At 38.7% G+C, this 27135-nt stretch overlaps 1 protein-coding gene across 1 annotated transcript in view; it reads left to right on the top strand.

Moving 5' to 3' along the window:
• Positions 1 to 317: 317 nt before the first annotated feature.
• UGGT2 (UDP-glucose glycoprotein glucosyltransferase 2) overlaps positions 318 to 27135 on the top strand; it is a 249095-nt gene continuing 222277 nt past the window's right edge. The window contains exons 1-4 of the mRNA XM_011933802.1: positions 318 to 639; positions 17186 to 17268; positions 24595 to 24725; positions 25201 to 25313. Coding sequence (XP_011789192.1) covers positions 482 to 639; positions 17186 to 17268; positions 24595 to 24725; positions 25201 to 25313 — 485 coding nt within the window. The 5' untranslated portion in view covers positions 318 to 481. The remainder of the gene's footprint in view (positions 640 to 17185; positions 17269 to 24594; positions 24726 to 25200; positions 25314 to 27135) is intronic.

Below are 27135 nucleotides of genomic sequence, written 5' to 3'. Positions count from 1 at the left end.
TGAGAACTGCTTGAGGTGGGGACTTCAACTTTTACAGGCCTTATTTTCCTCCTATGTAAAAGGTGGACAGTATCCAAGTGGTCCTGACTTTGCTTCCAGATTTCGGCAACCCTAGCCAGCCCTAGTTCGGTCCGGAGAGCCCGCTTCCCGCCCCGTGTCCCAAGGCCTCTGTCCGAGAACCCAGGGTCCCGGGAGCGGACCCGCGGGAGCATCTGTGACGCCGCTCAGCAACCCGGCGCCGCCCCGGCGGCTAGGACGTGGCCCAGTGTCCGGCTGGCGTGGGCTCGCTCACCAGGCCGCACCCACTAAACCGCGCCGGAGTGGGACACGCATGCGCCTGCCCGGACCCGGCACCCAGTAACGGACTCCAGCTCCCCCCACCGGAAGTGGGGAGTCGCGCGCCGAGAAGAGCCAGCTGGAGCGTGGCGGCCACAGACTGTGCGTGTCGGGTCCGAGGGACTCGCGCTTTTGTATCCGTGCCATGGCGCCAGCGAAGGCCACGAACGTGGTGCGGCTGCTCCTGGGCTCCACGGCGCTGTGGCTTTCGCAGCTCGGTGCCGGGACGGTCGCCGCGTCCAAGTCGGTGACGGCCCACTTGGCCGCGAAGTGGCCCGAGACCCCGCTGCTGCTGGAGGCAAGGTGGGTACGGGCCGGGCCCTGGTCCGGGCGGCTGTGGGCGCGCTGCCACCCTCAGCCGCGCTCCCTTCGTGCTCGCAGCGGGTGTCTCCTCGCTCCCACCCGTCTTCTCCAGACGCCCCCGCTCTGGCCCTGAGCAGCATCACCTCCTTCCCTCCCGACCCGGGGCGGCTTCTCGGTTCCAGTGCGGCACTCACTTGCAGTTCCTTTCCCCTTCAGGTCTTACTTTACCTACAGTTTTTAAAGCTTCTTTGCTCTGCTTTAATTTGTTGGGATGTAGTAGCATTTACGCGTGGCACTTAACGCAGGCGCTTCCACTGGGGTAGGCAGTTCTGTTTAGCAGACAGTGCTTTAAGTACCTAGTTTCGTCATGATGACATCATATCATTAGCTCCTAGGCTTGCTCTGGGGAGGGCAGCTTCCTGCAAGGTAATATTTTTCCCGAATCCCTTCCAACGGAATTAGTTCATTACCCATCACTTACTCTGCAGAACAAAACTTGTAGCTGTTGCATTTTGCCCCTTGGTATTCCAAGAGTTGAGTAAAATTAGAAAGTTCTTTATCTTAGCAAAAATGAAGTTTTACACCAATGACTTAATGGATGCACCACAGCATGTGGCCCTAAAAAGAGACTCCACTCCACGTAAGTTGCATGTATTTGATGGTAAAATAGTTAAAAAAAATTTTTTTTCATTTCTGTAGGTTATTGGGGAACAGGTGGTGTTTGGTTACGTAAGTTCTTCAGTGGTGATTTGTGAGATTTTGGTGCACCCATCACCCCAGCAACTGCACCCAACTTGTAGTCTTTTATCCCTCCCTCCCTTCCCTACCTTTCCCCTCGAGTCCTCGAAGTCCATTGTGTAATTCTTATGCCTTTGCATCCTCATAGCTTAGTTCCCACATATCAGTGAGAACATGAGATACTTGGTTTTCCATTCCTGACTGACTTCACTTAGAATAAGTCTCTAATCTCATCCAGGTTGCTGTGAATGCCATTAATTCATTCCTTTTTATGACTGAGTAGTATTCCATCACATGTATGCTGTAGTTTCTTTATCCACTTGTTGATTGATGGGTATTTGGATTGGTTCAATATTTTTGCATTTGTGAATTGTGCTGGTATAAATATGCATGTGCAACTATCTTTTTCATATGACTTCTTTTCCTGTGGGTAGATACCTAGTAGTGGGATTGCTAGATCAAATGGTAGATCTATTCTTGGTACTTTAAGGACTTCCCCACACTGTTTTCCACAGTGGTTATACTAGTTTACATTCCCACCAGCAGTGTAGGAGTGTCCCCTGTTTGCTGCATCCATGCCAACATCTATTATTTTTTTTTATTTTTTTGCTATGGCCATTCTTGCAGGAGTAAGGTGGTATCGCATTGTGGTTTTGATTTGTGTTTCCCTGATCATTAGTATGTTGAGCATTTTTTCATGTTAGCCATTTATATATCTTTTGAGAATTGTCTATTCATGTCCTTAGCCCACTTTTTAATGGGACTGTTTTTTTCCTGCTGATTTGAGTTCCTTGTAGATTCTGGATATTAATCCTTTGTCAGATGTATAGATTATGAAGATTTTCTCCCATTTTGTGGGTTGTCTGGTTACTCTGCTGAATGTTCCTTTTGTCGTGCAAAAGCTGTTTAGTTTAAGTCCCGCTATTTATCTTTGTTTTTATTGCATTTGCTTTGGGGTTCTTGGTCATGAAATCCTTGACTAAGCCAATGCTAGAAGGGTTTTTCTGATGTTATCTTTTATAATTGTTATAGTTTCAGGTCTTAGATTTAAGTCCTTGATCCATTTTGAGTTGGTTTTTGTATAATGTGAGAGATAAGAATCCAGTTTCATTCTCCTACATGTGGCTTGCCAAGTATCCCAGCACCATTTTTTTGAATAGAGTGTCTTTCCCCCACTTTGTTTTAGTTTGCGTTGTCGAAGATCAGTTGGCTGTAAGTATTTGGGTTTATTTCTGGATTCTCTATTACATTCCATTGGTCTATGTGCCTGTTTTTACACCAGTACCATGCTGTTTTGGAGACTATGGCTTTATGGTATAGTTTGAAATCAGGGAATGTGATGCCTCCAGATTTGTTCTTTTTGCTTAATCTTGCTTTGGCTATGTGGGCTCTTTTTTGGTTCCATATGAATTTTAGGATTTTCTAGTTTTGTGAAGAATGATGGTGGTATTTTGATGGGAATTGCATTGAATTTGTAGATTGCTTTTGGCAGTATGGTCATCTTCACAGTATTGATTCTACCCATCCATGAGCACGAGATATGGTTCCATTTGTTTGTGTTGTGTATGATTTCTTTCAGCAGTGTTTTGGAGTTTTTTTCCTTGTAGAGGTCTTTCACCTCCTTTTTTAGGTATATGCCTAAGTATTTTATTTTTGTTGGAGCGATTGTAAAAGGGGTTGAGTTCTTGATTAGATTCTCAGCTTGGTTGCTGTTGGTATATAAGAGAGTACTGATTTGTGTACATTAATTTTGTGTCTGGAAACTTTGCTGAATTCTTTTATCAGCTCGAGGAGCTTTTTGGAGGAGTCTTTAGGGTTTTCTAGGTGTATAATCATATCATCAGTTAACAGTGACAATTTGATTTCCTCTTTGTTGATTTGGATGCCCTTTATTTCTTTCTCTTGTCTGATTGTTCTGACTAGGACTCCCAGTACTATGTTGAAGAGAAGTGGTGAGAGTAGGCATCCTTGTCTTGTTCCAGTTCTCAGAGGGCATGCTTTAAACTTTTCCCCGATCAGTGTTATGTTGGCTGTGGGTTTGTTATAGATGGCTTTTATTACAATGAGGTATGTCCCGTCTATGCTGATTTTTGTTGAGAGTTTTAATCATAAAGGGGTACTGGATTTTGTTGAATGCTTTTTCTGAGTCTGTTGAGGTGATCATGTAATTTTTGTTTTTAATTCTGTTTATGTGGTGTATCACATTTATTGACTTGTGTATATTAAACCATCCCTGCATCCCTGTTATGAAACCCACTTGATATTGGTGGATTATCTTCTTGATATGTTGTTGGATTCTGTTAGCTAGTATATTGTTAAGGATTTTTGCATCTATGTTCATCAGGGATATTGGTCAGTAGTTTCCTTTTTTGGTTATGTTTTTTTTCTGGTTTTGGTATTAGGGTGATACTGGCTTCATAGAATAATTTAGGGAGGATTCCCTCTTTGTCTTGTGGAATAGTGTCAATATGATTCATACCAATTCTTTGAATGTCTGGTAGAATTTGGCTGTGAATACGTCTAGTCCTGGATGTTTTTATGTTGATAATTTTTTATTACAGTTTTAATCTCGTTGCTTGTTATTGGTCTGTTCAGGGTATCTAATTCTTCCTGATTTAAGCTAGGAGGGTTGTATCTTTCCAGGAATTTATCCATCTCCTTTAGGTTTTCTAGTTTATGCACATAAAGGTGTCCATAGTGGCCTTGAATCATCTTTTGTATTTCTGTGGTGTCCGTTGTAATATCTCCTGTTTCATTTCTAATTGTGCTTATTTGAATTTTCTCTTTTTCCTTCTTGGTTAATCTTGCTAATGGTTTATTAATGTTACTTATCTTTTCAAAGAACTAACTTTTTGTTTCATTTATCTTTTGTATTTTTTTTGGTTCCAATTTCCTTTAGTTCTGCTCTAATCTTTGTTATTTCCTTTCTTCTGCTGCGATTGGGTTTGGTTTGTTCTTGTTTCTTTACTTCCTTGAGATGTAACCTTAGATTGTGTACCTTCAGATTTTCTGATGTAGGCGTTTAGGGCTATGAACTTTCCTCTTAGCACAGCCTTTGCTGTATCCCAGAGGTTTTGATAGGTTGTGTCACTGTTGTTGTTCAGTTTGAACAAATTTTTAATTTCCATCTTGATTTCATTGTTGACTTATTCAGGAGAATGTTATTTAATTTCCATGTATTTGCATGGTTTTGAAGGTTCCTTTTGGGGTTGATTTTCAGTTTTATTCCACTGTGGTCTGAGGTCTGAGAGAGTGTTTGATATAATGTCAGTTATCTTAAATTTATTGAGGCTTGATTTGTGGCCTATCGATGGTCTATCTTGGAAAAAGTTTCATGCACTGATAATGAATAGAATGTATATTCTGTGGTTGTTGGGTAGAATCTTCTGTAAATGTCTGTTTAGTCCATTTTTTTCCAGGGTATAATTTCAATCCATGTTTCTTTGTTGACTTTCTTGATGACCTGTCTAGTGCTATAAGTGGAGTATTGAAGTCCCCCACTATTATTTTGTTACTGTGTATCTCATTTCTTGAGTCTAGTAATAATTGTTTTATAAATTTGGGAGCTCCACTGTTAGTTGCATGTATATTTAGGATTGTAATATTTTCCTTTTGAACAAGGCCTTTTATCATTATATAATGTCCCTCTTTGTCTTTTTTAACTGCTATTGCTTTAACGTTTATCTCATAAGAATAGCTACTCTTGCTCGCTTTTGGTGTCCATTTGCATGGAATATCTTTTTCCACCCCTTTACCGTAAGTTTATGTGAGTCCTTAGGTGATAAGTGAGTCTCTTGAAGACAGCAGATGGTTGGTTGGTGAATTCTTATCCATTTTGCAATTCTGTACCTTTTAAGTGGAGCATCTAGGCCCTTTACATTCAATGTTAGTATTGAGATGTGAGGTACCATTCTATTCATTGTGCTGTTTGTTGCCTGTATACCTTATTTTTTTAATTGTATTTTTGTTTTACAGGTCCTGTGAGATTTATGTTTTAAAGAGGTTCTGTTTTGATTTATTTCCATGATTTGTTTCAAGATTTAGAGCTCCTTTTAGCAGTTCTTGTGGTGCTGGATTGGTAGCGGCAAATTCTTTCAGCATTTTTTTGGTCTGGAAAAGACTGTATCTTTCCTTCATTTATGAAGATTACTTTTGCTGGATACAAAATCCTTGACTGATAATTGTTTTGTTTAAGAGGCAGAAGGTAGGGCCCCAATCCCTTCTAGTTTGTAGGTTTCTGCTGAGAAATCTGCTGTTAATCTGATAGGTTTTCCTTTGTAGGTTACCTGGTGTTTTTGTCTCACAGATCTTAACATTCTTTCCTTCATCTTAACTTTGGATAACCTGATGTCTATGTGCTTAGGCGATGATCTTTGTGTGTTAATTTTCCCAGGTGTTCTTTGAGCTTCTTGTATTTGGATGTCTAGGTCTCTAGAAAGGGTGGGGAAGTTTTCCTCAATTATTCCCCCAAATATGTTTTCTAAACTTTTAGATTGCTCTTCTTCCTCAGGAACACTGATTATTCTTAGGTTTGGTCATTTAACATAATCCCAGACTTCTTGGAGGCTTTGTTCATATTTTCTGATTCTTTTTTCTTTGTTGCATTGGGTTAATTCAAAAATCTTGTCCTTGAGCTCTGAAGTTCTTTCTCCTGCTTATTCAATTCTATTGCTGAAACTCTCTAGAGCATTTTACATTTCTATAAGTGCATCCATTGTTTCCTGAAGTTTTGATTGTTTTTATTTATGCTATGTATTTCACTGAAAATTTCTCCCCTCATTTCTTGTTTTTTTTTTGATTTCCTTAAATTGGGCTTTGCCTTTCTCTGGTGCCTCCTTGATTAGCTTAATAACTGTCCATCTGAATTCTTTTCAGATAAATTAGGCATTTCACCTTGGTTTGGTTCTATTGCTGGTGAGTGGGATTTTTTGGGGGGTGTTAAAGAACCTTGTTTTTTCCTAGTACTAGAGTTGGTTTTCTGGTTCCTTCTAATTTGGGTAGTCTCTGTCAGAGGGAAGGTCTAGGGCTCAAGGCTGTTGTTCAGATTCTTTTGTCCCATGGGGTGTTTCCTTGATGTAGTACTCTCCTTCTTTTCCTACAGCTGTGGAGAATGTTATCTCTCTTCTGGATCTATCTACCCAGTAGGTCTAACAGGCTCCAGGCTGGTACTGGGAATTGTCTCCACGAAGTCCTGTGAACTGTCTGTGGGTCTCTTCGCTGTGGATACCAGCACCTGCTTTGCTGAAAGTGGAGGCGGGTGAAATGGACTCTCTGAGGGTCCTCACTTTTTGTTGTTTAATGCACTATTTTTGTGCTGATTGGCCTTCTGCAGGGAGGTGGCCCTTTCAAGAGAGCATCATCTGTGGTAGTATGGGGAGGATGAGGCAGTGGGCGGGCCCTAGAACTCCCAAGAGTATATGCCCTTCGTCTTCAGCTACCGTGGTGAGTAGGGAAGCAGTATCTGATGGGGTCATGGCTAGGGCATGTCTGGGCTCAGACTCTCTTTGGGTGGGTCTTGTTGCAACTGCTGTGGGGGATGGTGGTGCGATTCCCAGGTCAATGGAGTTATATTCCTAGGAGGATTATAGCTGCCTCTGCTTTGTCATGCAGGTTTCAGGGAAGTGGGGGAAAGCCTATAGTCACAGGCCTCACCCAGCTCCCATGTAACCCAAAAGGCCAGTCTCACTCACTCCGTGCCCCACCCAACAGCACTGAGTCTGTTTCCAGGTGGTGGGGCTGAGAATTTGCCCCAGGCTACCAGCCTCCCAGCTGCAAATGCAAATAGGGCTATCATGCTTCCCCACCTGTGGAACTTGCACTCCAGATTCATGCCCACCCCCAAGTTCTGGCCAGGAGATTTCTTGTTCAGTTGGAATTGTTACAAGGTTCAGCTGGAGGTTTCCTTCTCCCTGTGGCCTCTTCCCAGTGCCTCTGGCAGCCCTACCCAAGGAGCCCTGTGAGGCAAGACAGAAACAGCTTCCTAGGGGACCCAGAGAGTCCACTGGGCTTTTCCCACTGCTGCTTCTACTCCTGTATTTTGCTTGGCTCTCTAAATTGACTCAGCTTCAGGTAAGATCAGAATCTTCTCCAGTGATATACACCTTCAGGTTCCCCAGTGAGGGTGTGTATTTGGGGGCAGACAGTCCCCCTTTCCCACTCTCACAGTTTGGGTACTCAGAGTATTTGGAGTATCTCCCAGGTCCCACAGGAGCAATCCACTTCCTTCAGAGGGTCTGTGGGTTCTCTTGGCTTTTCTGATTTATTCCTGCAGTAGTTCTGGAGCAAAAGTTCAGAATGCAAGACTCCACACGCTGTTCTGTCCATTTGAGTGAGAGGCTAAAACGCTTTTTATTGAATACCTGATTCTAGCTTAGTTTTGATCCCCTTCCTTTATCCTTTCTCTAGTGTTTGTTTGCCTAGATCTGGTCTCACACCTAGCTCCAAATCAGTCTAACTTCCTCTAGCCTTAGACTGCTTATTAACAGTGTCTGGCTTTACATTTGCCTCAAGAGTCTTAGAGTTGGAACTGCTGTGTGATGCTCCTTAAGGTCCTTCACAGTCTGGCCCCAGTCTGATTTACAAACCTCATCCCTTGTACAAATGCTCCCCAACTTATCATGGTTCAATTTAGGATTTTTTTTTACTTTACTATGGGTTTACCAGGGTATTAAATGCATTTTTTACTTACAGTATTTGCAACTTTGTATGGGTTTATTGGGAGGTAACCCCATCTAAGTCAAGGGGCATCTGTAGTAGGTTGAATGCTGGCCCCCCAAAAGGTATGTCCACATCCTAACTCCCAGAACCTGTGAATGTTACCTCATTTGGAAGAATGTCTTTGTTAATGTAAGTAAGGATCTTGAGATGAGATCATCTTGGATTGTCTAGATGGGCCCCAAATCCATTTCTGCAGTCTCCTCAATGCAGTGTAGGCTTTTAATACCAATCTTCTCAAAATTATTCTAGCCTCTGCCCAACTCCACAGCTACCACAGCTACTTCTACGTTTTGGAGTATTTGTTACAGCAGCACCCAACTTTTTGGTCCAAAATCTGTATTAGTTTCCTAGATCTGTTTAATAAATTATGAAAAATTTGGTGACTTAAAACAGAAACTTATTCTCTCACAATTCTGGAGGCAGAAGAAGAAAAGACACAGGCAAACAGGAGAAGACCATGTGAAGTTAGAGATTGGAGTTAGGCAGCCTCAAGCCAAGGGACAGCTGAAGCCACCAGGATGGAAGAGTTCTCCCTTAGAGCCTTCCGAAGGAGCACAGCCTTGCCAACACCTTGATTTTGGACTTCTGGCCTCCAGAATTGTGAGAGAATAAGTTTCTGTTTTAAGTCGCCAAATTTTTCATAATTTATTAAACAGATCTAGGAAACTAATACAGATTTTGGACCAAAAAGTTGGGTGCTGCTGTAACAAATACTCCAAAATGTAGAAGTAGCTGTGGAGTTGGGCAGAGGCTAGAATAATTTTGAGAAGTTTGGTATTAAAAGCCTACACTGCCTTGAGGAGATTGCAGAAATCTGAACATTAAGGGTGATTCTGCTGAGGGCTTAGAAGAGATTAAAGGGCATAGTTGAAAAAACTTCTGTCATCATAGAGAATATTTATATCATCCTGAAGAGAATTCCAGTAGAAATATGAACATTGAAGTCTGTTCTGGCCACGGCCCAGAAGGAAATGAGAGACACTATATTGGAATCTAGAAGAAAGATAACCCCTGTTATGTAGTGATAGAATACTGGCTGACTTGGTTTCTACAGTTTGTGGAAAACATCTTGAAAGTGGTGAACTTGGATATGAGCTGAGAAGATTTCCAAGCAAAGTGTTAGAAGTGCTGCTTGGTTTCTCCTTGTTGCTTACATTAAAATGAGAGAAAGAGATAAGTTTAAAAAGGAACAGGTAAGGAAAAAGGAATCAACACTTGATTTAGGAGGTTCTCAGCCTATCCAGATCGTAAAGTGTGCTACAACTAGGAAACTCAGTGTTAGGAATGGGTGCTCTGGAAAGACAGGAACCTGGCAGGATGACCTTTTGCTGAATAGGTTAAACATGTGATTCATGGGTCCCCTCAACCATCTCAGCAGAAGCTTGGTATAAAGAAGATGGGGATATCCAGGAAGGATCTGGGGAGGATCTTTGGGTAATGATGTGGCTCTTGGTGAGATATACAATAGTCTTACAAAGTTTTTGGGAATGTATTAGAAACACTGCCAGCTTGGACCAAAAGAGACAGACAAGACATAACGAAAGAAGGCTGTTGGACTTCCAAAATTCTATAGGCAGGAAATTGACTGATAGAGCTACTTGGCCATAAAGATTGTGCTGCCCTTTCAAGAAAGAAAGAATAACTCTGCAGGCAGAACCATGGCAGGCAGCACAGAGGGTGAAGCATCACGCCACAGAGAGTTATTCTCAGGCTTTGGAACATAATGGAAATTTGCCCTGCTGGATTTTGAACTTGCCTGTGACCAGTGACCCCTTTATTCCTTCTATTTTTTTCCTTTGAGAATTAGAACGTCCATCCTGTGCCTGTCTCACCATTGCATTTTGGAAACATAACTTGTTTTCTAGTTTCACAGATGGACAGGGGAGAATTTTGCCCCAAGATGTATCATACCCAGAGTCTCACCCATACATGATTTAGATGATAAAATTTGTAAATGGAGTTGATGACACTTACATGAGATTTTGGACTTAGAATTGATGCTATAATTGGTTGAGTTTTTGGAGGTTATTGGGGGCTAGAGGGTGGCTTGAATGATGCCCCTAACAAAAAAAGGGCAGCTTTTAGAATCTTGTGCATTAACTCTGCTCAAATCTTGACTTCAGACTTTTGGCCTCCAGAACTATGAGAGAATAAATTTCTCTTGCTGAATAGGTTAGACTTGTGATTCATGAATCCACTCAACCATCACATTAGAAGCCCAGTATAAACATGAGGTTATCCAGGAAATCTGTGTAGAGGATCCTTGGGTAATGGTGTAGTAGCCCTAGGATAGTAATATATCATTCTATTATAGTCTTCCTCATAATGACTTGTGGGCATACCATATTCTGTCTTGCCTGATACTTTCCCATGACAAAATTAATAACTTTCTATTATTCTCTCATAACATTTGGCCAGTATTTCTGTAATAATCCTTATTGTAAGGTATCATGTATGCTAATCTCTGTTGTTAAAATGTGAGCCTCAGAGACAAAACTGTTTTTTATTCATGTTTATTTTGCCAAGGTACAGTACACAAAAGTTAGGCACTCAATAATGCTAATTCAACAAAAGATACTTTTTATAGGAAAAAGGTATACTTTAAGCCACCATCAGAATTACCTCTACAATATACCTTACTTGTGGAAGCTAGTTTGTCCTTGGAAAATCCAGAGAGGATGCTCAGTGTTATCTCATGTATCTTATTGTTGTAAACAAATCAGAATTGTAGGAGGTCCTTTATTATATACACTAAAATCTTTCTCTCTATACCTTTTATCTACTGATCCTCTCAGAACCAAATCTGTTTCTGTGTGTGACACATTATCTGAGAGTAGCAGGCCAAAAGCCTGTAGTTTCTTCAACTACTGCACTTCCAAAAATTTATTTTGTATAGTTCATTATTCTGCTGTCCTTCAATTTGTTTATGTTTCTCTTAAATCAAAATTGTAGGAAAATCAAAGAGGTTGAGAAGAGTAAGTGTGGAAGTGGAAGAATTGAAGAGCATTGAATAGGTTGAAGGAGCTGGGCAGATAGGAACTTAAGGAAAATAATGTGGGAGCAAGTAAGGGAAAGTTCTAAGAATAATGCTTTAAATCCAAAAATTGAGCTTCCCAACCAAAATCTATAAATGTGTTTGTGTATATATATACATGTATGTGTATATATATGCATATATATGTATGTGTATATATATGCATATATATGTATGTGTATATATATGTATGTGTGTATATACACATGCGCGTGCACACACACACAGGTATTTTTCAGTTCATCCTGGAAATTTGAGTGCAGAACTTGAGTATAGTCCTATGTAGGAAGGGAATGAGGTATGTCCCCTGTATAAAGAAATTTATAATTTGCGGCCAAGCGCAGTGGCTCACACCTGTAATCCCAGCACTTTGGGAGGCCGAGGCGGGCAGATCATGAGGTCAGGAATTTGAGACCAGCCTGGCCAACATGGTGAAACCCTGTCTCTACTAAAAATGCAAAAATTAGCCAGGTGTGGTGGCACATACCTGTAATATTAGCTACTCAGGAGGCTGAGGCAGGAGAATTGTTTGAACCAGGGAGGCGGAGGTTGCAGTGAGCCGAGATTGCGCCTGCACTCCAGCCTGGGCGACAGAGCGAGACTCCATCTTAAAAAAAACATTGGCTAGAGGTGATTATAGGCTGAAGAGCCTAGCATTTTACAATATGTATACCTTAATTTGTACATCTGAACTGCATTTATTCTACTTGTGTTGATCTTACTGAAAGTATTTTTGAAATTCCACTTATAATTGCTGTCAAATTCTTTACTGCGTATAAAAACACCTTTTATAGAAATAACTTTGGATGGAATTTTTTTAAGAAATATAGTTGTTTCGAGCCATATGTTTTATAAGGCAAGTGAACAATTGGAAATGCCAGTTTGTTACCTTTAAAAAAACTTTGTCCAAAAGAATGAACTGGGCATGGTGGCATGTGCCTGTAGTCCCAGCTACTTGAGTGGCTGCAGTGGGAGGATCGCTTGAGACCTCCCAGGCTCGAATAAGCCATGTTTGCACCACTGCACTCCAGCCTGTGTGACAAAGGGAGATGCTGTCCTAAGCAAACAAACAAAAATGTTGTTCAAAGGTAATATTTTACCTTTTACCAGGTACAGAACTGGTTTAGATGGTCTCAAGGATGTTTCCTCCTCAATGATTAATAATGAGTTACCAGAAAATGGCCTCTGAGATTCCAGAAGAGTTCCAAAAGTGCTTAGAGCAGTGGTGTATTAAGTGAATACTTTTTTTTTTCTTCAACTTTTAAGTTCCAGGGTACTTGTGCAGGATGTGCAGGTTTGTTACATAGATAAATGTGTGTCATGGTGGTTTGCTGCACACATCAAACTGTCACCTGGGTATGAAGCCCAGCATCCATTAGCTTTCTTCCTGATGCTCTCCGTCCCCTTGCACCTTTCCAACAGGCCCCAGTGTGTGTTGTTACCCCTTATGTGTCCATGTGTTCTCATCATTCAGCTCCCTCTAGTAAGTGAGAACATGTGGTGTTTGGTTTTCTGTTTCTGCATTAGTTTGCTGAGGATAATCACTTCTAGCTCCATCCATGTTCCTGCAAAGGACATGATCTCGTTCATTTTATGGCTGCATAGTATTCCATAGTGTATATATACCACATTTTCTTCAGTTTATCATTCATGGGGATATAGGTTGATTCTATGTCTTTGCTATTGTGAATAGTACTGCAGTGAACATATGTGTGCATGTATATTCATAATATGATTTATATTCCTTTGGGTATATACCCAGTAATGGGATTGCTGGGTCAAATGGTATTTCTGCCTCTAAGATCTTTGAGGAATCACAACACTGTCTTTTACAGTGGTTGAACTAATTTACATTCCCAACAACAGTGTAAAGCATTTCTTTTTCTCCACAACCTTGCCAGCATCTGTTGTTTCTTGACTTCTTAATAATCACCATTCTGACTGGTGTGAGATGGTATCTCATTGTGGTTTTGATTTGCATTTCTCTAATGATCAGTGATGTGGAGCTTTTTTTTATGTTTGTTGGCACATGAATGTTTTATTTTGATAAATGTCTATTCATGTCCTTTGCCTACTTTTTAATGGGGTCGTTTGTTTTTTCTTGTCAATTTGTTTTGCATATTGTGGATTTTGCATATTAGACCTTTGTCAGATGGATACATTGCAGAAATTTTCTCCCATTCTGTAGGTTGTCTGTTCACTCTGATGATAGTTTTTGTTGTGCAGAAACTCTTTAGCTTAAATAGATCCCATTTGTCAGTTTTTGCTTTTGTTGCTGTTGCTCTTGGCATTTTCATCATGAAATCGTTGCTCATGTCTATGTCCTGAATTGTATTGCTTAGATTTTCTTATAGGGTTTTTATAATTTTAGGTTTTACGTTCAAGTCTAATTCATCTTGAGTTAATTTTGTATAAGGTATAAGGAAGGGGTCCAGTTTCAGTTTTCTGCATATGGCTAGCCAGTTCTCCCAGAACCATTTATTAAATAGGGAATCCTTTCGTTGCTTGTTTTTGTCAGGTTTGTCAAAGATCGGATGCTTGTAGGTGTGCAGTCTTATTTCTGAGTTCTCTATTCTGTTCCATTGATCCACGTGTATGTCCTTGTACCGGTACCATTCTGTGTTGGTTACTGTAACCTTGTAATATAGGTTGAAGTTGGGTAGCATGATGCCTCCAGCTTTGTTCTTTTTGCTTAGAGTTGTCTTGGCTATTTGGGTTCTTTCTCATTTTTTCTAATTCTGTGAAGATTGTCAATGGTAGTTTTGTTACAGGATAAGGATCCTGTGATAAGGGTTTTCGCTTTGCCAGCCGGAAACCTCTATGGCTGGTAACACCTTTGCCTGAGTTTTGCTCAGGCCCGTTGTGCTCGCTTTGTCCACTCGACCCGGCAGGCTATGCTCAGCTTGTGCTACTGGCCTGGATCCCAAGCCTGCCAAGGGCAAGCCAGATGCAGGGTGGCGGTGAGTGTGTGAGCAAGCACAGGGTCCTGCCACTGCACACAGCCAGGAATGCTGGCTGCAGTGGGGTGGGCAGCTCCGGGTACTCGAACAGGCGCCAGCTTTGTACAAGACTGTGGCTCGACCAGACATACTGCAGGTGGCTTCCACTGCAGGCACTGTGGAATGCAATGGCACCTGGAAGCTTGGAGATACCAGGAACCACACAGCCCCAAAGAGAGTGTCACAGCTCTGGCTCAGGGAGCCTGTAGGTCTGGGGTCCCCGAAGGGCTGCAGCTCTTCTCTCCTTTTCGTTGCCGGCAATGTAATGAGTGGGGTGCGTGTTTCAGCCCTGTTTGTGTTTCAGCCCTGTTTGTGTTTCAGCCCTGTTTGTGTTTCAGCCCTGTTTGTGTTTCAGCCCTGTTTGTGTTTCAGCCCTGTTTGTGTTACAGCTCTTTCAGTCCTGCCATTTGGTGGGTTCTGAGTTCTTGTTTCATGTTCAGGAAGAATGAGGTACATAGACAACTGGAAGGTGAGCAAGGCAAAGAGGTGCTTTATTGAGAGATAGTACAGCTCTCAGGAGAACTGAAGTTGGTAACTCCTTTCTGGTGTCAGGTCATCCTGATGGTGCAGCTGTCACTAGAGAGGAGACCTGGAGTGGGTAGCTCGTTTTCACAGGCAGGTCATTCTGTTGAGTCTGCAGCCCTCAGCAGAGAGGAGAAATGGAGTAGCTAGCTTCTACCTGCAGTCAGGTCGTCCCGATGTCTGGGAGAGGACACCTGGAATGGGTAGCTCCTATCCACAGACAGGTCATCCCATCATCTGCCTGAGTTTGGCTGAGTCTGGGGTTTTTATGGGCTTCAGAAGGGAGGAAATGAGTGCTGATTGGTCCTTGGGAGGCCCTGGGTAGGCCCGGAATAAAAATCGTAAATTCTCACTCCAGTCTGTGGAACAGGTAGCCCAGCCCCCAGGCTTCAGGTTGTCCTTAGCTTGAAGGTGAGGCTTCACCGGGCACCCATCCCGTTTTGCCCATCTGCTCCTTGCCACCATTAACCTGCCATCTATTGTGTCCATGGCACCCAGGGTGTTTGCATCATGGTGCACTTTCAGGCCTGTGCCAAGCTGCCCCCAGACCCCTCTCGGCCTCCCTCCCATGCCCATTGGTGCCCAAAGTCTGGAGGGGGCTGAGGTGGTAGGGGGCTGGCATGTCAGCACTACCCCCAAACACATGCACACCCAGCTGGGTTGTGACAGCTTCTGGGCTCAGGCGCAACTTCGCTCCACAATTGGAGCAGGGGTCAGGAGCAGGGAGAGGCTAGGCAGCAGGAGCAGGCACTTTTGAGCCTGTGGTGTACAGGGGGCTTTGCAGACCCCTGAGAGTGCAGGGATGCCTGGGTCCACAGCTGCAGGTGGGTGGTTGCAGCTGCACCCAGGGAGTGCAGGGCTCCCACTCAGCCAACTCAGTAGGAGGCGTGGGCTCCTACCTGCCTCCAGTCCCCAAGAGCACAGGGATGTCCAGGTCCGGACAGCTGTGCCTGGGAATTGCAGGCCCTCCACCCTGCCAACTCAGAAGGGGATGGGACTTCTACCTGTTCCCTGCTCCCACCAGCTGCATGGAATACACAACCCTGGCCATGTCTCCCTTGCTGCAGCTGGCGTTTTTGCAGCAGCCACTCTAGACAGGTCACTGCTGCCATCAGTTTAATGGGAATAGCATTGAATCTGTAAATTACTTGGGGCAGTATGGCCATTTTCACAAAATCGATTCTTCTATCCATGAGCATGGAATGTTTTCCATTTGTGTCGTCTCTGATTTCCTTGAGCAGCGGTTTGTAGTTCTCCTTGAAGAGGTACTTCACTTCCCTTGTTAGCTGAAACACTTTCTTAAGGCAATCACTTTGAAGGATCAGACTTAGGTAGATGTACAGATTCTGGTACTTGGAACTAGTCTGTTACCTATGGTTGCACTGTTTGGTCAAATCAGTTAAGCCTTTCTCCCTACTTAAGGTATTGTACCATTTCTGTCTTTTTCAGTTCATTGTCCTATTTAGTGTTTTCCATTGTTTCCTCTGCTTTTAGCTTTCCTTTTGTTTCTTTTTCAAGTCATTGATTTGGTGCCATTAATAGGAAGAGTTGATTTGAAGTTACTTATTACTCTAAATTCCTAGAAGTTACTTATTACTCTAAATTCCTATGCTTGTTGTTTTTATGTTGATGAATTAATCAGTCTTTCTCACTTCCTTTTTCCTTTTTAGTGGCCATGTCAGACTCATAAGAATTAGTTAATCTGTATGCGTTGTGGATGTCCTTAATACTTTCCATTTATTTTAAGCATTAGTTTAAGTTTACTAAGGCTAGAGAGGAAGATAAGGTGGGCAATAACAGATAATCAGCACCATCTGTTTGGTGGCTGTTTTGTTTCTAGCTTAAATAGTTCACCCTATTTGTTTTAGCTCTCTAGTGTTTTGATCTGTGCAGAACTGAATCTTTCGTTTATTTCATTATTTCTAAAAGGCTTTAAATGGCTTTTGCCATTTTTTCTTATATACCATGGAAATTTCATTGGGCTCTATGGCCAAAGACATTGTGCAATACACTGATTTCCTATCTTTAAAATTAAGATCTTTTCTGTTTTAAATAATAAAAAAGATTTTCTACACAATTAAGTAAAGGCAGTAGATAATATAACTTCTGTAAAATATTTATAGAACCAATTTTTGTTTATGTAAAACAGGTGGTCTTTTTTTTCCTACTTTTTACCTTTATATAATGTTCTCTCTTAATTATCATTCTTGTATTTCTCAGTGGCATTTAATATGGCAAGATAGAATAACTGTCAATGTTTTAGTTGTTGCTAAGAACAAGGAAAAGCCAGAAGTAATTTCTCCTGAAGCCTTTTCCTGACATGAGTATATGTTTATAGTTGAGAATGATATCTCAGGTAAGAATTATCAGTGTATATTTTTTCCAGTGTTATAGTAAATGGTAATTAGTAATTTGACATAAATTTTTAGGGGTTTTTGTTTTTGCCATAGATGTAATTTGGTTCTTGAGTATAGTTTATAGTATCTAAACCATTTTAAATTCCATCTACTAACTGATTACTTCTATTTTTTAATAGTGAATTTATGGCAGAAGAAAGTAACGAAAAATTTTGGCAGTTTTTGGAAACTGTGCAAGAATTAGCAATTTATAAGCAAACAGGTAGGTGATGTGTAAAATTTAACTTGTAAGATTTGTATTTATGTACACATATTGTAACGTTTATTATTTTTTAATAGTAATGCTTAAGTGTGAATACTTCACTGGGTTAGTAAATCTAACATTAAATTTGAAAATATGTTTTAATAGATACCATTCTAAGCATCTGTTTCCAAAAATAAGATTTTAATACTTTATTATAAGATACTTCTTATAATTAGTCATGTTTGGGTATTGCATTCTCATCAAGAATAAATCAGAATTGTTAGCTGGGCATGGTGGTGTGCAGCTGTAGTAGCAGCTACTTCGAAGGCCCAAGGCCAGTGAATTGCTTGAGCCCAGGAGTCAGAGACTAGCCTGGGCAGTATAGCAAGACCCTGTTTCTAAAAAAGAAAAATAAAAAAATAAAATAAATTAGCCAGGTGTGGTGGCTCACACCTGTAATCCCATCATTTTGCGAGGCTGAGGCGGAGGATCACTTGAGCCCAGGAGTTTGAGCTGTGTTCGTACCACTGCACTCCAACCTGAGTGACGGAGAGAGACCTAGTCTCCCCCTGCAAAAAATTAAGATACAGTTCTCTTTTTACCTAGAATTCTTTGAAATAATAATTTTGCATCTAGTAATAGCACATTTCTTTCTTTTTTAAAAGTACACTTAATTTGTTTTTAGAATAGTTATAAATTCATAGTAAAATTGGACAGAAAGTACAGAGATTTCCCATATGCCCCCTTTCCCTACACATAAGTAGCCTCCCTTGTTACCAACATCCCTCACTAGTGTGGTACAGGTATATCTGTTGATGAACCTATCTTGACAGATCCTTGTTACCCAAGGTCCGTAGTTTGCATTAGGGTTCACTCTTGTTGTTATACATTCTATGGGTTTGGACAAATGTATACTGACATGTATATTGTGTTTTGATTGGCAGAATACTTTGACTCTTAACCCATTAAAGAAATTTTTAATACTTACCCTCAAAAAGTCAGGTAACTAATACGCTCTCATTTCACTATCTGTAAAATAGTAATTTCTTTTTTTATATATATACGAGAATTTATTCCTATGTATACATATATCTTCCTCAGAATTAAAAAGTGTTTATTGTGTTTCTTAGGGAGGTCAGTAGATTAAAGATATTGAAATGAGATTTTAACAGCAGAGGCTAAGGGGTTAATTATTGTAAAGAAAGTTTTATTATTTTCCTATCTCTGCAGGGACTAGAATAGATGACATGAATTTGGAATCCCTTAAGAGTAAAATCTTTAGCCATTTAGATGTAGAGAGATCTTCTTACTGTTGGTGATTAAAATAGTTTATTATTTTGTTCCTGAGTGTAAATGTAAGATAAACTATAGTTTCAGATGTTTTAAATGCTCATTTACTGAAGCCTGTTTGGCTCAGGCAGCCTTGAAGTTCAGTGATTTTGTGATTTCACAAAGTAGATTTTAAAAATAAAGAGATCAGACATGCTTTTAATAACATTTTAAACTGAAATATTTCCAAAAGCAAATAATTTTTCCTTTCAAAATTTTTTCCTGAAAAAATTATTTATATATAAGAAATGCTGGCGGTACTTTAAATGATGGGAATATTAAAGATGAATAAATGTGATCTACATCCTCAGGACTTCATGATATAGCGAAGGAGACAGCAAAACAGTGATGTACACTATTAGGTGATAAGAGCTTTAACTGGGGTGTGCATAACATGAAAACACATAAAAGAGGAACCTAGTCAGTGTTCCAGAGAGAGCAAGACAGCATTTTCAGTGGCGAATGCTGGAGCTGAATTTGAATGATGAGATTTAGTCAGGTAGTAGGGAGCACAAAACAAGTAGAAGAGACTGGAATGGAATGTGTGGAGGAACTCTCACCTAAAATCCTCAATATATCTGTCCCATATATGTTGTTCTCAGTACATGCTTTTTGGCCTTATTCAGTAGTATTTTTTTATTGGAGAAGCAATCCTAAAAATTACTCCTGTAAATTTCAAATTCATTTTAAGTTACTTATATCAGCATATTTTATACCTAAATGAAATGATGTACCTGGACAATCTGGTGGCAGATCATTAACAAGTTGGAATATAAGCTCAGGAGTACCTAAACTCTATATCAAGCGTATATTGAAGGAGGTATTTCAGGTGTTTTCAGGGTTGAACCTAAATTGTATTAAAGTAAGAATTACTGATGGGGCACAGTGGCTCACACCCGTAATCCCAGCACTTTGGAAGGCTGAGGTGGGCAGATCACTTGAGGCCAGGAGTTCGAGATCAGCCTGGCCAACACTGTGAAACCCCGTCTCTACTGAAAATACAAAAGTTAGCTGGGCGTGGTGGTGCGGGCCTGTAATCCAACTACTTGAGAGGCTGAGGCACAAGACTCACTTGAACCCTGGAGGCTGCAGTGAGCCGAGATCACACCTCTGGACTACAGCCTGGGCAACAGAGTGAGACTCTGACTTAAAAAAAAAAATTACTAACACTTAAAATATAATTCTGTTGGCTTTATTTATAATGGCAGAGTCTAATGCATGTGGTGATATTATTGCTAACCTTGTTAAGTGTGGAAAAGAATGGTACAAATGAGAAATATATTAATGAACAGATTTTACTGAATTTGTTTTCAAGACATCTTAGAGGAAACATTTAATAATCCTCTGTTACTTATAATAATTTAGGTTGTTGAATCTCCAAGAGACCTTCTAAATACTCTTTACTAAATAATAAGTCTTAGTGATCCACCCACCTAAAAAAATTGTAAATATTGAACATTTAACTTTTTGAATTCAAGTACTAGTTTTATACCATTTAATGCAATCACTTTATATTATATGCCAGCAAATTAAGACTTTTTAAGCATTGAATTGCCTGTTTAAAAAAATTTATGTGGTTCTGCCAGACTTATGTATTTATTGATGCTTCAAGATTCAAGTGGCATATTAGTTAACCTACGTAGTTTTGTGAGGTGAGAAATGTCATCCAATATTTATCTGATTTCAAAATCCCTGTTTATTTTTACTTCTTCACATGCTGCTCAGCATATAACAATGTCATTTTCAAAGTCCTTGAAGATTTTAGTGGTTTTTACACAAATAAAGCTGCTTTTGTATTTTATTAATGGAAGAAATTTTCAAAAAATGTTAAGACTTTCTAATGTAGTTACTTTTACCCAAGAACCAGATTTGGGGGAAGAAGGTAATTGGAGTTTGGATGTGCCACATTTGAAATGCTTGTGAAATATCAACATAGAAGTGTATCGATAAGCTGATATATGAGTAGAGATCTAGATAAAAAAATTCTAGGATAAAGGGTAGGATTTCAGAGTGATCAACATGAAAAATGGTAATTTAAGTTATAGGGAGAAGGTACAGAATGAGAATAAAATAGTGCCCAATGGCAGAACCCTGAGAACAGCAATGTTTAAGGGAATCTGATAAGAAGAACAGCACACAATACAGACTAAGGAACAGTACCTGTAGTGGTAGCTGAAATCCTGTAAAAGTATGAGATCATGAAAGCCAGGAGAATATTAAGTTGTAAGTGATTGATGTTATCAAATACTGCACGTACTACTTTTAACAACAGAGAAATTATTAGTGCCTTTGGTGAGAACCATTTCACTGCTATAGTAATCAAGACTTCAGTAAGTTAAGATATGAGTAGAGCTTTATATATCTCTTTGTTATTTAGTCATCTAATTTCTGAGCTTCTAGTCAAATTGTCACAATCAGCAAATAACCCAGTCTCCAACCACCCCCAAAATATCCCCTTCCCGTAGAGCTGTGTGTTGTTAAATATTTTAAGACCTTTGACTATGAAGGGAATAAGATGAGTCAGTAGCTGGCTGTGGAAGCTGCCGTTTATTTTATTTTTTTAAATAAGAATGATTTTTGAATATTAGGTGCCAGTAGTCAAAAATTGAGTAAAAACTGAGGTTAAAGATAAAGGCAGAGAATATTGAAGGGGTATTTTTAGTTGGTGAGTATGGATTTAGTTATTTAACAAATCAGCCAACATAGCCCAATGCATCCATTTCATAATAGAGATGATCTTGCTCGTTATATCTAAATTATAAAAGTTTACTTTCTATAAACTCCTGAATCCTACATTCACTACTACATAGGGGGCAACCTTGATGGTGACCTTGACAAAATTTGATATCTGTTGTCAGGCACTACTCACATTTCTTTTGACTTTTCTCTGCTTTCATGGTTGACCAATCCTTTGACTGATGTGGTCATATTTTAGATGTTACTACATTAATTTTTATTTTCTTGCTGGCCTTGTAAGTATAATGTATTTTTAAGAATATTCTTAAAAATAACATTTATTTTCTATTTTGTTTTTACTGTTGAACGCGAATCTTATTTGCATTATTTTTGCATTCTTGGAGGAAAACTCAGTTTCTCCCAAGTTCTGAGAAATCATCTATAGTTTGTTAAAGAAGTAAGAGTGAAAGAGCCAATGCTTATTCTTATATGCCAACTGTTTAAAGTTGCTGGATTAGGAAAATATTGTTTAGAATGAAGAAACTTATTTATAATTATTAAATATTAAAGAAATTTATTGAATGCCTATTTTGTGTGCCAGGTGTAGAAATGTACAGTTGAAAAACTATGATAGAAAAGATCCTTTCCTTCATGGTTTATAGCTTAATAAGAGGCACCAAAATTAAACAATTATACAAATACTTTTAAATGACTTTTTTTGTGAATTGATCTAGAGATGGTATAGAGTTCACAATCAGATTTTATGCTGCAATTTCTCCAGTTATTTCTTGGTTATATAAAGTTTGCTCTCTGGTTGATGCCTCATGAATAACTCTTGGAGAAATAGCCCTCGAGTTCTTCACGTACTTAATTGTTCATGTGTGAATTCTAAACTTCTGATTTTTAACTTTAGAGGCCCAGAGGTTTTTTTTATTTTTGTTTTTTATTTAAACTAGAGAATGTTGCAATGCTGATCATTCTGTGCCCTTTTTTGTTTTAGGTATGTACGTTCATTACTCTTTTTAATTCTGGAAGGTTTTCTTGAATTATAGTTTTCTTTAATTATTCTGTTCATTCACTTGATTTTTCTGCCTTAGGGTCTACAAGTATACACATATTAATCTACTTTGCCTGACTTCTGTGTTTGTCATTTACTCTCAAGTCATTTTTCCCTTCTCTCCTTTTTGTTTCACTTTTATCACTTTTCCTCTGTGTATTCTTTCTCCTACTCTGTTTTCCATGGTGTCTGTTTACTCTTGTGCTCCTTCTAATTTAGTCTGTGTTTTCTAGTATTATTTTCTTTCTAGTTCTTATTTGTATTCTTTCAGAAAACTTCTCATATCTCCCTCTTTTTTTGGTCATGTCATTTCTGAGCTTTTTGTCAAGAGCTGTGAAGGGGCTGGAGTTTTTACCCTGTTTGCAAGCTAAAAACTTAGCTTGCCACAGTTTCAGGAATCAGATGGACAACATAAGACTCTTGGATCAGAGCTGAAAGACTTTATAACTGACCAGAGGAAATCTCCTGAGTGATTCATGGCTTCTTTATATCAGCCAGGACCTATCGAACTAAACTCTGAGACTTTTTATTGTCATCTTTGAAAGGATCTAATGTTGGCAAGATGGACTATAGGAGGAATTTAGTCATAAGATGCCACTAAGACATTGTTTGGGAGATATTTTTGAACTTCCCTCGGCCTATAACCTTTCTTCTTCTTCTCTTCATTAATAGGCAGCAAAATTAAGATGACTCATTGCCTGATTGACTGTACAGTTTTGTCAGAATATCCATTGTTACTTCTCAAGCACTCTCCTCAAATGCTATTAATTGGACCATAGGACTGGGCCTTTTATTCTCTAGAAATCCACGTATCTTGTCAACATTCCATTTTGTTGTCAGATCTGTCAAGTACTGTGAAGGGTCAGAGATGTTACCCTATTTGCAAAGATAACAGATTAGTTTCATGGATGCTGACAGAAGACCTGAGACCCCTGATTCAGAGACAGAAGGCTTTATTACGTATAACAAAAGCAATAACCACAGTGTCCACATATTTGTACTGGTTGCCTGAGCCTCAGTTCCCAGCGGGCCAAGTAACACCTGTACCCTGAATGGGTTGTGGTAAAGAGAGGAACTGAGGGTCAAGGGCCCAGCACTTTTGGAGCAAATAGTATATAAACATTGTCACAATCAGCGAACAACAGTCTCCCAACCAACCCCAAAATGTCTCCTTCCGGTCAGAACATCCTTTTCCTCCTCTCGGAAAGAGAGTATCTGGTGTTGCAATCTGGTTTAACCACATTCTTCTTGTTATCCCTTTCACATCAGATACCCACAGGGAACTGCTCTTCATCTACCCCAACTTTGTTCTTTTGTGTGAGAAATGTCTGTCACTTGATAACCCAGTGCCAGGACATAGAAGAGAATACATTATCGGAGAATGTCTAGAGGCCAGCCTCTGTGGATGCTTGTACCGAATGGACTCCAGAGCTGCCCTATTAGTACCTTACCATCTCTGGCTGGCCCTGGAGTGCATTACAGTTTGCTGACACAATGCAGTCAGTGGTTATACCCGGAGAAGAGTAGAGAAAGGAAAGGGGCACAGATAGAAAGTTCTTCCCACCCCTGCTTATCCCGGTTAGTGCCACCAGGTCTTCTTCAGCTCTAGGCTGCACTTTTCTGCCTTCTCCCATTCAAGTGATCCCTGTCTCCCCAGGGGTGTTGGAGAATTTTAAATTAAATTCTAGGATCCCTCCTTCTCCTTTGTGTGTTTGAGATCTTGGAATAGGGTTTATAGTAGGCAACTTGCAGCTCAGGTTAGTTTGTTCAAGTTCCAGACAAGATGACATTTACTTTTGAAGACCTGGTTCACATTTTGTCTCCTAAAAGTATTCTGGATACACTAATTATACTTGGCTATCGACACTAAATCTCAGTAGAATTTATTCATACAGGGACTTTAAAATTCATTAACAATCATATTCTGTAACTTTTCTGCTATTCTTAATTTCTACCTTGTAGGTAGGACTTATATCTTATCCTTGTAATATAACCCCACAACTTTGGAGTAAGTTGGTCTGAAATGCTGGTGTTTCCAAATAGATTTTAATGACAAGATTATTTTCACCTGGTTTCACGTTGATTACTTGGACATTACTGGAAGATCCAAAATGAAGTTGATTGTAGAACTGAGATGTTGGTTTTTCCATTTTTCTCTAGCATTATCCATAACCAAACTTCAGATATGATTATATGACATTAAGTTAGCTTTACAGTGGAAGATGTGCCAATGTGTAGTGTATAAAATACTAACATTATTTTCTTTTGACTTCTTTTTATAGAATCAGATTATTCTTATTACAACTTAATCCTGAAGAAAGCTGGACAGTTTCTAGACAATTTACACATCAACCTCTTAAAGTTTGCTTTCTCTATAAGGGCATACTCCCCAGCTATTCAGATGTTTCAGCAGGTGTGTAAAAATATCCAAACTGTATTGGACAAAGAGGCATGCTAGCAATGTACATAGAGCTCTGTAGTATGAACATCTTTAGTTCAAAATGATCTACAAGTTTATAGTTGGTTCCATAGCCTATCATTGATTATATTATTATTGTTGTCATTTATTATAATGTAATTGAATATATTCTGTAATTTTTATAGTTATTTGGGATAAGGAAATTATGGGGACAAATCATTGAAATGAAGTATCATAAAATTTTAATAGAATTTTTTCAATAACTTTGAAGCATGTCTTTCCTAGGATAAAGTTGATTTTATTAAAATATTTCTTAGATTCTGCATACGTATAGATGTTTTTCACTGTAATTGGAGCAATAACTTAATAGTAGTTGATGAGTTATTTTAATCAAAGTAATATGTGAGGGTTTTAAAATCGTATTGTAATTATCAACTACTGTAGCTAAATATAATCTTTGAAATCTTAGATTGCAGCTGATGAGCCACCACCAGATGGTTGTAATGCATTTGTGGTTATCCACAAGAAGCACACCTGTAAAATTAATGAGATTAAAAAGCTGCTGAAGAAAGCTGCTTCAAGGTAAATTAATGATAGCCTATAATGAAAGAAGTGGTTATAAAGAGGACAGTTCAATAGCAGAAACTTCTTATAATAAAAAAATTTAATATTCTAAGACATCATATATTCAAGAATGTGATTTGTATTGAAAACCTTAATATATCTGAGAATGTTTTGTCTTGATTAGCTTTTGATTTTAGCATATAAATTGTGCCAAAATAACATAAAATATATGAAATGTTTCATATAAGCATAACTTGTTTTTTGAAATAAACATGCAAAACTATGAATGTATTTGGTTTATATCTCTTTAAATATAAACTGAATATATACCTGGGGAATAACAAAGTAATCAAAACAATAGATGAGATTGCTTCCTATATACAAAACTTTTTTTTTTTGCTTTTTTGAAAGTATTTAATTAAAAAATGGCAAATCAGAAGTAAATTATTAATTTATTAGTGATTTTTTAGAGTAATACTACCAGTATATTTTTATTGCCTGACATACTTTAAAAAGTAATAAAGTAGTTTCATTAATTTTGAAAGAGCTCTTTCTATTAAACAGTAATATATATTTATGCATATTAATACTTCTGACTTGTTAACAAACCATTTCTAATGTTTTCTTATACTTGTATTGATTTTAATATACAAAAGGCTTCTATTTTTATGTAGCCAAATTTTCCTGTGAATGTGACTTTTATATTGTTTTTATACTAACAGTTTTTCCTGAACCCGATTGGGAGTTTTTACTAATTCTTTCTGTAGCTTTCTTAAAGTTTTTCCTTTTATTTTACATTAAACTTTTAATCTATCTGTAATTTATTTTCATCAAAAGGTAGAATCCAACCAGATTTTTTTCCTCAGGTAGCTACTCAATTGTATTCATTATATTTATATGATGGTCTATTTCATAGCTCTTTGTTCTGCTCCATTGTGTATTTCTTATAGTAGTGCCATACTGTTTTAATATTTATTGCTTTATTATCCAGTTTCTGACAGGAGGATTTTTTCTTCATTGTGGCTCTTTTTCCTCCAGAATGCCTTAGCTCCTTGTGTTTGTTGATGCTTTTAAATTAACATTGGAATCCTTTTCCTCCCCAAGCTCCCGTTCCCCAGAAGCCTTGTTAGAATTATGTTAAAAGTATTGGTTAATTTAAGAAAAATTTACGTCTGTGTTGTATTTAATCTCTTATCAGATAACATGGTATGTTTCTCTGTTCATACCTGCTTTTAAAACTTAAAGGCAGAAATAATTGCTTTATTTTATCAATTATTTTTTCATCTATTGAGATGGATACAAGGTTTTTCTCGTTGAACATACTAATGTATTACAAAATACTTTGAAATATTATACCTTCTTTTCAGTTCTGAGGGAAACTACTGGTTATTAATGGTGTGAGATTACCTTAATTTGCTTTTGAATTAGATTGCTTTCATTTTGTTCCCATGTTTCTGTTTTAATAAATGAATAGCTGTACATGTATTGAAATTATTTGACATCTTTAATTTTTATCATTGTACTTTCATATAGCGAATTAGGTAGCCATGTTATTCTTATTCTGGATGAGTTAATATAGGAATTATCTATTCCTTGATGGCATTATTAGACTCACTATAAAATTGCTAACACTAGTGTATATTTTTTCCTTTCCTAGTGCATCTTTTAAAGGAAATTTTGTATTGTTTAAAATTTATTGTCATTGATTTCTGATATCAAATTTTATAATTATAGAAACTAATGTACCTTGAAGATTACAAAAGAAATTAACATCAAACTATTAGGAAAGTCAGTCTGCCACGGGCCCTGTGAGTCCTTGCATGTTCTTTCTTGGTCTGAC

This window comes from Colobus angolensis, unplaced genomic scaffold, assembly GCF_000951035.1.
Source record: "Colobus angolensis palliatus isolate OR3802 unplaced genomic scaffold, Cang.pa_1.0 Scaffold13, whole genome shotgun sequence".
In the NCBI taxonomy this organism is placed as follows: domain Eukaryota; kingdom Metazoa; phylum Chordata; class Mammalia; order Primates; family Cercopithecidae; genus Colobus; species Colobus angolensis.
The sequence above is the reverse complement of the archived record's forward strand: the minus strand, read 5'-3'. Positions and strand labels throughout refer to the sequence as shown.